The sequence below is a fragment of the Manis javanica genome, chromosome 2, assembly GCF_040802235.1.
Source record: "Manis javanica isolate MJ-LG chromosome 2, MJ_LKY, whole genome shotgun sequence".
NCBI classification, from domain to species: domain Eukaryota; kingdom Metazoa; phylum Chordata; class Mammalia; order Pholidota; family Manidae; genus Manis; species Manis javanica.
This window is the reverse complement of record NC_133157.1, coordinates 52,240,012-52,251,277: the sequence shown is the minus strand read 5'-3', so window position 1 is coordinate 52,251,277 and position 11,266 is coordinate 52,240,012. Positions and strand designations below refer to the sequence as shown.

The following is an 11,266-nucleotide window of genomic DNA, read 5'->3' as shown; positions in this document are numbered from 1 at the left end:
TTGAGAATGGAGGCATGCATGTGGATGGAAACATGCATGGAATGAAGTGAGAACACAGAGTAGGGGAGGGGGACAGGGAAAAGTGCACAAAAGGCTCCTGAAAGCATCAGTGCTTAAGGCACAAAAAAATGATTGGGAAGGGGAAAGGAGAAGGACAGCAAAACAGATGTGAACTTTGCAAGCAAAGGAAAACTCAGGTGGAAAGGCAAGGAAGCATTAAAGATCATATGGTGTGCTTGGCCATCTGTGCTTGTGTAACTCAGGACTGCTGCTGAATCTACTGCAAAGGGAATGGCTCAGGATAAGAAAGCTACCTCTACTGGAGCCACACAAGTATGCTACATACCTGCCAGTAGCATCTGAGATCATGGGTAAGGAGGAGTAGGAAATCTGGGGGAGATGCCAGTTCAGTTTGCAAAAGTCTCCCCCATTTCTGAATTCTGATACAGAACCACTACCAGAGTCAGTGAGCGCTACTAAATGCTGAAGCAGAGAAAAAAGATGAGAGGCTCACCTCTGAGAGGGTGCTTAACTACACAGCGGAAAATGAGCTGGAGGTAAGGGAAATTAGAGTCAGTGGGTTGCTAGGTTGCTATGCAGTCAAGGGAAGAGCTGCTGAACAACACTTCCACTAGAACAATCGGTCAGAAAGAGGATGAGATGGGGCTGCCAAATCTGCAAAGGGAAAAGCAGCCCAACCATGACACTGGTTGGATACTGAGCAATGAGGAGTGGGGAAGAGTCATGGAGAGCTTTCAGATACGTCATTACAAGTCCCCAAATAATAAATAAGACTTCGAATCCCAGATTTCATTGTCAAATCCCTATTTGGGAAACCCACCAGAAAAAATGGGGGGCCTCCAGGACAGCCTTATGTTTACTGAGGCAGTAAGAGTGTTGTTTTCAACCAGCCTTCATGGTTGGGTTTTAGGAAACAGGATCATGGACCAGACTGATTCAATTTTACTAAACCAGAATCCAATCTAAGACATAAACCTCCAGAAAAAGAAAGAAGCACCTCTCCGTACACAAAACACTGAGATTAAGAAAGGTTTCCCACTTTACAGTTTAATTTCTACCCCCTAACAAGCTGTACTCCACTTCCACTCCATCACTGCCATGTGGCCATGATGTCAAAAATCCACATTCTTTGGAAGCACCGGAAGACGCAATGCTAAGCAAGTATTGACTATAACACTTCTTAGAGGTGAACTTGAAATGTCCCATTAGAAAAGGATTCATTGTTCGGTTGAGTGACTTTTAAAACTGCTCTTCAAAAAGAAGAAATTAAAGCAAAAGGGGGAAATGAGGATAGAAAGAGGGGAAAAATAAAATCTGCAGTATACATGAAAAGTTGGTTCTCAATGCATGCACTCCTGAGCTTTGCAGAAGCATCTGGTGTAAGAAGGGAATAGCTAAGGATGAAGAAACCTCCTTCCACCACCCACCGCCCTCCACCATGAGCAAGTGCAAAGAGGGATAATCTCACAGGTCTCACAGAGAAAACATCCTGAAATTAGGTGTGGCCGTTCTAAGACAGTTTCTTTAAAAGGCAGTGGTTCCCAGCTGACTGAGATTCAAAACAGCCTCTTAGTGCATTTGAGTAGGAAAAAGCTCACTGAGGTCTTTTCCAGCCAAAGTCTATCAGAATAACAAATACCTTTCATCATGACTCCAAGACAAAAGAACTGAAGCACAGACATAGAATGCACCATGCTTCCTCTACGAGTGCTGTCAGGCTTCCCCGCAATACTGATCTGAAGCCGAACGTTCATTACCTGCACAAACGTGAGTGCTGCTTTCTGTAGGAGACACTCGGCATAACAGATTTCGGCATGCATTTCCTCTATTAAAAACAAATAAAATTACATTAAGGAAAATCCCATGTCCATGGTAATTGCTCTGAGATGTTCAGAAAAGACTCGTAGATAAATGAGCCCAAGAGAGACATAAAAACCTAGAATTGCTTTGGTGCTTCCATAAAAATGCAATGATGACCTCAGTTCTCAGTGCCTTAGCAGGATTTTCCCAGAATGTGTGAAATGGTTCAGGGAAGTCATCTTTGGCCCCATTCAAATTAACTGCAAAGTATCAGGGCCCCAGAGTCAGCTCACAAGAGGAAAACAAAATTTTAAAAAAGGAAACCACGTATTTTCCTGAATGGTAGCATGCAAGTTTAACACAGTTATAAAGATTCAAAACACTGTCTTGAATTTATGAATTCTAGCTTCTCTAATATGAAGGTATGGTAATCATGGCAATAATCAGACACATCTTTAAGAGAAAACAGCAACTCTCTAGAATTCTGTGAAAAAGAGCTGCCCTTCGTGTCCAAGTCATGACTCGTCACACACAGAAGACGATGTTAAAAGCACTTGCCCATTTTTGGCTATTTTGATTATTGAGATAATCTAGCACAGGACCATGTCACTCACAAAGGGGGCTGCATATATCCCAGGGGCATGTGGAGTGTCCCCAAACACATGGCCTGTCTTCCTAAACAATCCATGATGTTTTCAGGGATTGGTCAGAGTAGGGGTAGAGGACCTTTGCATTTTTGCACAAACAAAACCAGCAGATTCCTGCTTTATCTATGGGATGCAAGTTGATACTTCATGTAAGTTAATGAGCTTGGGGTATTTCAGGGCCCGGGCAGGAGGAAAGATTCTGCCGTACTAGCTGTAGCAGGTCAAGCAAGCAGCCCTTCCTCTCTCTGCTGGTTTTGTCACCATGAAGTCCAGCTAGCAATGTTTCTACTTCTGGCTGAAGGATCAAAAGAGGTGCTTCAAGTAGAGCTCACTATTCAGAGTGATAAGCACTCAATACATGTTAGCTGCTTTCACTAAGATTACTACCCTGCACCCATACTGCGTCTTTTCATAAAAGTTCAGAAAGAAGAACACTTTTATGTGAAGTAACTGAAAAAGTGTTCTGTGATAGTGAGAATACTGTTGATTCAAACTGGTTAAGACCTAGTGCTTGCTTTCTTTCACTTACACACAGAAACACACCCCCATCTCATTCACACACACACACACACACACACAACTGACCATTCTCACAAACTGATTCAACTTCTGGTCATGCTTATATTCCAAGCTTGAATTTACAAAAGCAACTGCACTATGCAGCTCAGGTCCGCCAACAGCATGCATACAGATGGGGCCAAACTTGAGGCATTCTGGCCTGTCCACATCCTGAAAGCATCAACACCAGGGCTTCTCAGTCCTTTGGTATACCTCACCTCAAAGTGTGCCTCTGGATTTTCTGTGTTCAGTGAAATAAAAACTGGTAACTTCTACTTTTATAGTGTCATTTGAATATCCTTTTTCTAAGTACATTTCTAAGAAGATGGGAGTTGCTTGGAATTATTCACTTTGAAAGCCAGCACAGTAACACAGGTTGCTGACTCAGGGCCTGTGCCAAGGGGGATGGCACTGGAGAGAACCAGCACGAGCAGAGGCTCGGAGCCAGAGAAGCACAGGGCACCTGCGGGACAAGGCCAGAGGGCTCCTTGGGCTGAAGCACAGGATTTGTAAAGGGAGTCATGGGCAATGAGTCTTGAAAGGTAAGTCAGGGCTAAATCATGGACGACATTGAAAGTCAGAGTCTGGGCTTAAATTCAACAGGCAACAGAAAGGGTAGACAGATTAGGGTTAAATTAAAGATGGACAAATTTAAGAGCACCTAAAGGATGCAACAAGAAGGCAGAGATCAGAGGCAAGAAAGTTTGAACTCTAGATACCATATGTAAGTTGTTTTTTTTTTGAGAGGGCATCTCTCATATTTATTGATCATATGGTTGTTAACAACAATAAAATTCTGTATAGGGGACTCAATGCACAGTCATTAATCAACCCCAAGCCTAATTCTCAACAGTCTCCAATCTTCTGAAGCATAACGAACAAGTTCTTACATGGTGAACAAGTTCTTACATAGTGAATAAGTTCTTACATGGTGAACAGTACAAGGGCAGTCATCACAGAAACTTTCGGTTTTGATCACGCATTATGAATTATAAACAATCAGGTCAAATATGAATATTTGTTTAATTTTTATACTTGATTTATATATGAATTTCCATATGTAAGTATTTTTCATATTAAATTTCTTTCTCACCCTAAACTCTACATATAAATATGTTTTTAAAGGCAATTTGAAAGCCCTTCGGGGCTATATGCCAGCCACAAGAGAAGTTGGGTGTGTTCTAAGTTAAACCCATGAAAAGTTTAATTAAATATACTCACTCTTGCAGACAAACAGCGACTCGAGGATGTAAATGAAAATTACCAAGAGGAAAAACAAATCACACACTAAAGCTATAATGTTTTGACATGCTACCCTGAACACAAAGTCTGTTTGGGTTGTGGTGACAACCAGACTCATTAGGAATAAAACACAACTTAATTTATGTAAGCCTTATTTCTTTGCTCTGGTTGATTTATATTGGGCAGTTTCTTAGCTTTCAAAATTAGCCATTTGGCATTTATGAGGAAATAATTATCAGAACATCTTTTAATTATAAATTCCTTGGTCCACTAAGGGAAATGTCTTCATTATGCACTGAAATGTTAGCTAAGCATGCCTTTAGATACAAAAGCCTAAATAAACCTGTATTTCAGAATAGGCTACAGTCACAAGCTAATTTATTTTTAAATTACGGTTATTATTTTGGAGGACTTTTAGGCTCACAGCAAACTTAAAGGAAAAGTACAGAGATTTCCATATATCCCTCCCCCCCCCACATGTATAACCACTACCATTATTGACATGCCCCACCAGAGCAGTACATTTATTATAACTGATGAACCACCACTGACACACCATAAATACCCAAAGTCCACAGTTTACATTAGGATTCACTCTTGGTGGTGTATATTGCATGGGTTTGGACACGTGTATGGCCATCTGTTTTCATCACTGTGTCATCATACAGAGTATTTTCACTGCCCTAAAAATCCTCCACCTATTCATCCCTACATCCCATCTCCAGGCAACCACAGATCTTTTTACTGTCTCCACAGAGTTTTGCCTTTTCCAAAGGCACCCAAAGAATTCATACAGTACATAGCCTTTTCAAGATGGCTTCTTTCACTTAGTAATGATGCTTTTAAGACTCTTCTATGTCTTTTTATGGACTGGTATCATGTGTCTTTTTAGTGCTAAATAGTATTCCATTGTCTGGATATACCACAGTTTATCCATTCACCTATTAAGGGATATCTTAGTTGCTTAAAAATTTTGGCAATTATGAATAAAGCTTCTATAAACAGACATTTGTGGGGTTTTGTGTGTACATAAAGTTTTCAGCTCTTCAGGTAAATATTAAGGAGAGCGATTTCTGGATTATACAGCAAAGGTTTAAGTTTTATAAGAAATTGCCAAACTATCTTTTTACATTTGATTTTTGTATTACAGTTGCAATACAGTTTTACATTCCCACCAGGCACAAATAAGAGTTCTTGTTGCTCTATATTGTTGCCAACATTTGGTATAATCAGTGTTTCAGATCTTGAACATTCTAATAGGTATGTAGTGTTATCTCACTGTTGGCTTTATTTTTTAATAATTGGTAAAAAAATATTATTTTTATCATATTCTAAACTTTCTAAAGAGCCATGTCCAAAGACTTTATAAAAAGATAAGAACACAGTACCATCTATTTTCAAGATGTCTAACATAGCAATAATTCAAATAATTTAACATTTCCCTCATCCATATGTAAACATATTGTGCCCTTATCTACCTGCCTAGAGGAGAAAGGGGGTATAGAGAAATTGCTGAGACTTAGGAAAGGGAAGATTGGGTTTGAACTCTGCTCTGCTAGGCAGGTAATCTTGGGCTATTTAACCAACTATTAACAGTGATTACATCTTGAGAGTGACTATGATAGGGAAGAGAAAAAGACATTCCATTTATTCTATGTTATACACTTATGTAGTGAATTTTATGAGTGTAATCACATTTTTATTTTCAATGAAAGGAAAAAAATTAATTATTTTAAATGACTCTTACCTTCAGTCAGCTGTTCCAAAGACCCTCTAGAAAGAAAACTTGAGAAAGAGTCTACAACTGTGGATTTTTTCCTGTATCTGCAGAGAATAAGTAGAAGAGAGGGCGGGAAATAAAACAAGTAACAATAAATCAGGCCAAGTTCATTTTCATTTGACATTCATTCACAGTCACACCAGAGAATCATAAAGGAGGAACTCTAAATGCTAAAGTCTGGAGGGCAGAGACTACCCTTTTCATCATTGCCCACCTAGCTCCCAGCACTCGGCTGGCATCCCAGGGGCACTCAATTCATGCTGACCAAACACGTGCGTGGATAAACCCACACAAAACAATTACTAGTCCTGCCAAGCACATACCCTGATCTCTGTGGCTGAAATCAATACTTCTGTCAAGGTTAAGAATGGACTTTGAGAGCAATATTTAGATGTTCTCTTCATTTGCAAGGCTTGCAAACATAATTACATGAAGATATAATTTCATCAATATTAAAATTGACCAATATTAGTTAACAGTTTTTGCTGGGGTCTTCCTACACACAAAGAACAAAAACTAAAATATAACTGGAAATCTACCTCATTTTCACCAATCACAAGTGTTCAAATATATGTCTTTTTGGACAAATGTGAACCACTCCTTACCGAATGGCTTGGCTTGGCAGGCAGTACCTAACCTCATCCACCATAGGGAGACCCTTGAGAGGTACTGGCTGCTAACCCCACTGAAATCTCCCTCAGTCATTCTCTGTAGCTCAAGTTACCAAAAAGAAAAGTGGAGATATAGATGCTGAGTATTTGGCCAAACAAGAATCATCCTATATGATTCCTAACAGGAAATTTCAAACTCTATCACATCAAACTACAAGAAGCTTCAAAGCACAGTGTCCTTCTACAACCGTGGCCAACTTCAGACAGAGCTCTCAGTGGGCACTGCACTCACTGTGTCACACAGCCATAAAGGTTTGTGGTCATATATCAGGTATGTAATTATCCAGTTCATACTTTTGGCATGTTTGTAATGCGTCTTTCATGGCAGAAATGCCATTTTGGATGTCCTGTTGCTCGAAGGTCATGACAGCTTGCAACACCACAATGGTACTGTAGCCTAAGGCATGGTACATACTCTCCTTAGCCCTGGGGACAACACAGGGAATTAGTACATTCCAATTCAACTCAAAAAACGGTCAGCTCTTATCGGATACTAATCACAAGAAATCCTAGTGCATGCTATGACTTTCACAGTGAAAACATTTACTCCTTCACCGTAATCACTGAAATAATATGGACTGTAAAATATACGTCCTAAAGAACTCAAGTATCAAGGACTTTCCAATTTAAGCCTACACAGGTAGCACAGAATGTTCCAGGTTGGAGTAGGAAGCCTACTATATGTTTTCCCCTGTTTCAGCACAAGGGGGCAGCCTGTAGATTCATTTCCTAGAAAACGTTTTAAAGCAAACCAATTTTCCTCAGTTGAACAATTGACAGTGTACTGTCTTTAGCTCTGAAATATACACTGAAATCAAGAGCACCTGATATGTATTTTGTGGCAGAGATTCTGATATCTCTTTTGAAAGATAAAGGCTCATTTAAAATTATCCCCTCTCCTTTCCCAGCCAGATGCCAAGAGGAAGCAAGATTTTTGTAATAAGCTAGGTCAACCACAAAGAACCCAGACAAAGGTAACTTTTAGACATGGTATCTAATCCAATCCCAATTAGAGAATCCTAACTAATTATCTGAGAATCCTAATTAAAGTTTTTGATAATTCCTGTTATCAAGTTACCAGTGAGAATTGCTTCTGTTCTTGAAGATATTAATTAGTCCTAATGTATAGCATATCCCAGACTCTCAGGCTGTGAAAACCTTATCATCTTTTTTCTGAAAACTTCTCAAGTTCTGTTAATTAGTTATTTATAAGGTTTAAAATATTAATGCACAGTTTTGTTTTTAATTCAAATATAATGCCTAACAGCCTGCTGCTAATGCAAAACAAATGCAAGCCATATTATTCTTTTCCCCTGTGGAAGTCTAAACACCCTTAGGTAATTTGCAGTTTGTCCTGAACACTGAGGTCACTGGAGGGTCAAAAAAAAAATTCCCAAAGAAATAAGAGCAGGTAAAAGTTAATCATCTATTAGAGGTACCACAAGTGTTGGGGACAACACTGAACAATTTCCTTAGGCTACAGCCTTCACCATCTATTTTATCATCTGTTCCAAACCCCTGAAATGCCAAGTGATCAAAATTCTAAAACAATGTAACAACTCTTCTAATTTCTAATAAAGTAAGTAGGGCAACTTCTCAGGAGGTAATTTAGTTTCTAAGATTCAAAGTCAATGACCAGATTCACCTTACCCTATTGATCACCCAAAGGAATGAGATTCTCACTTCTGTGCCCAAGTAGCCTTCTAGAAAATTGTGAGGTCTGTGCTTCATCTATGCAAGTGCCTAAGTCTCAAGGCACAATGTCGGGTGATTCCTGTCCAGCTACAGCTGCACTGAAGAGCTGAATACCAAGGTAGGAGAAAGGCTGGCCACGGGTTTTGCTGCCACATTTGAAAACTTCACAGGCACTAATTGAAATTTCACTGAAATTAAATTGCTTGACTTGTTTATCACATAAATAGGAGTCCCAGTAATATTTTCATTAACTTAAATTTCTTTTTAGCATGTGAGATTGGCATAGTCTACTCTTTTCCATCCCTATGTCAAAGAGAATGTTTTTCCAATGATATTTAAGCTTAAGAGGAATATCCATAAAATTATTTCACTAAAGAAAGCAAACTGAAGCTCTATAAAACTATATAAGATGACAATATTTAAATACATATAGAAATTAAAATTTGAGAAAAAATCAGAAACTTTCTACTAATTAAATTTAAATTTGAAGAGATTTCTTAACCGGATATTAAAACTGATCAACAGTAAGAGATCTCAACCAAATTAGCTTAGACATAATCAAGTGGAAATGCACCTAAATTAACTGGCATGCATGACATCAAAGACAGAATCATCAGAAACATGTGAAAAAATATATTTTATCTAAAATAAATAAAGTTAATTACCATGGTTGAAGCAATTCTAAGGCATCAGTAAACTTGTTACTTAAAAATAAATTCAATGCCACTGCACATTCTTCTAGGCCACTCCTGAGATCCACTTTGGTTGGTATGGACCTAGAGATCAAGAAAAAACACATAGCACTTCTACAGCTTTTATATCAGCAAGTTGTTGCAGGAAGAGTATGTGAGTGTGTGTGTGTGTGTGTGTACTTTGGAGACAGATGGGCAAGCTGGCATTCTAACTCTGCCATACTAGCTATGTCTTTAACTTCCCAGAGTCTGATTTTCTCATCTATAAAATGGAAACACCACCACCTTCCTCATGAGGCTGTTGTGAGAATGGAATAAATAGGCAAATAACACTCACCACAGGCACAAAGACCACAAGAGTAGGAATTACCTTTATTCCTAGGGAAGGGAAGGTTATTTAGTTTTCATTTGATTATGTAGGGAATAAATATGCTTCAGTGGATCTGCATCATCTAGATACTAGAAGAGACCCCTCCAGGTTATGTCCTTTTGATTCTATGGTAACTGTTTTACAGTGCTATCAGTTATAAGTAACTGACAGCAAAGCAAAATAATTATTGTGTGTAGGCATGTAAATTCTGTCCTGACCAGCAGACATTCAACTGACTGCCCTCCTCCACTGTGGAGTTTTGCCTGAATATGCACATTCATGTCAACATTACTTTACTCCATATAAATTTGTTCTGTTTTGATTTCTCCTTTGAATCTGTTATAACATCTGCCTAGTTTCCTCCATGATTAATGAGGTAAGTAAAACCTTTAACAAATGTTCATTTTTACATCTGTATAACAGTTATGACTCTATCCTTTACTGAAAATCATGTTAGTTATTTATGATTGGTAGAAATTTTCCTCTTTAAAATTAGGGCCACCTCTAAAATGTTTTATGTAACAACTTTTAAGAGGAAAATATTTCAATAAGTAAATGAGCATTACAATGATTTGTTTAAAAGTACTTAAAGTTGAATTTCCATGGCACCAACTTCTCCAAACTCATTCCTTCAAGCATGAAAACAAAACCCCACTTCAGTTACTCTTCTACCAGAAACTGGTTCTGAAGGTGCTGCCGTGGGCCATCTCGTGGCTGGTCTCTTCTGGTAGTTCGATCTCAGCTCAAGAAGCACCAAACTTAGAGCTGCCTCGGTGACCCCACCCCACTCTGTCTCACTGTTTTCCTTGCTTCATCCACGCATCACCATCCAAAGCATGTTATGTACATATCTGTGGACATGTCAGTCTTTGTCGACTTTGCTCATAGGATATAAATGTAAGGGGGTTGTTTGTGCCACCAGTGCCCATGGTGGCCTCCACAATATGCTATATACTCAGGGTCTGTGATGGTGTTTCTGAAAGAAACCCTGAATTGGTGAACTGAGAAAAGCAGATGACCCTCTCCGGTGTAAGTGCTCATCGGGCAATCGGCTGAGGGCCGGGATGGAACAAAAAGGCAGAGGAAGGGTGAATTTGAGCTCTGAGCTGGGCCATCCACCTGCCCTCTCAGGCCTTCAGACTCAGACAAATTGTACCAGCAGCTTGCCTGGTTCTCCAGCTTGTAGGCAGCAAGCAGGTCATGGGACTTCTTGGCCTCCATAATCACATGGGCCAATTCCCATTACACACACACACACACACACACACCCTCTCAGTTCTTGGCCTCCATAATCACATGGGGCAATTCGCATTACACACACACACACACACCCTCTCAGTTCTTGGCCTCCATAATCACATGGGCCAATTTGCATTACACACACACACACACACACACACACCCTCACCCTCTCAGTTCTTGGCCTCCATAATCACATGGGCCAATTCGCATTACACACACACACACACACACACCCTCTCAGTTCTGCTTCTCTGAAGAACGTTAACACAGAACTGCTTTGCCCTTAGTTTCTAGAGAATGAAGAGGTGAAGTACGAATGCAGGTTCACAGATGCCTCACAGAAGATTTTTCACAGGAAAGGTCCTTGATATCTCCCCTATCAGTACGTCACCACATTTTGTCAGTATTGCCTCCTGAGTATCTCTTGGATTTGCCGTTTCCTCTCTACTACCCAGTCCAAGTGAGCAGCCATTTGCTGCATGGTGTCTTGAGACCCGTGTCTTCCCCCATTTCCTACCTCTGTCCCCAAGTCAGATCTCTACATGGAA

General features: G+C 39.7%; 1 protein-coding gene across 7 annotated transcripts in view; it reads right to left on the bottom strand.

Annotated features, from left to right (window-relative positions):
• The window catches only part of TTC39B (tetratricopeptide repeat domain 39B), a 125,768-nt gene that overhangs the window by 43,314 nt on the left and 71,188 nt on the right, over nucleotides 1-11,266 (bottom strand). For all 7 annotated transcript variants that reach the window (XM_037018646.2, XM_073228483.1, XM_037018645.2 and 4 more), the window contains 4 exons: nucleotides 9,080-9,190; nucleotides 7,014-7,145; nucleotides 6,016-6,092; nucleotides 1,779-1,846 (listed from right to left, as the gene is read on the bottom strand). In XM_037018646.2, coding sequence (XP_036874541.1) covers nucleotides 1,779-1,846; nucleotides 6,016-6,092; nucleotides 7,014-7,145; nucleotides 9,080-9,190 — 388 coding nt within the window. The remainder of the gene's footprint in view (nucleotides 1-1,778; nucleotides 1,847-6,015; nucleotides 6,093-7,013; nucleotides 7,146-9,079; nucleotides 9,191-11,266) is intronic.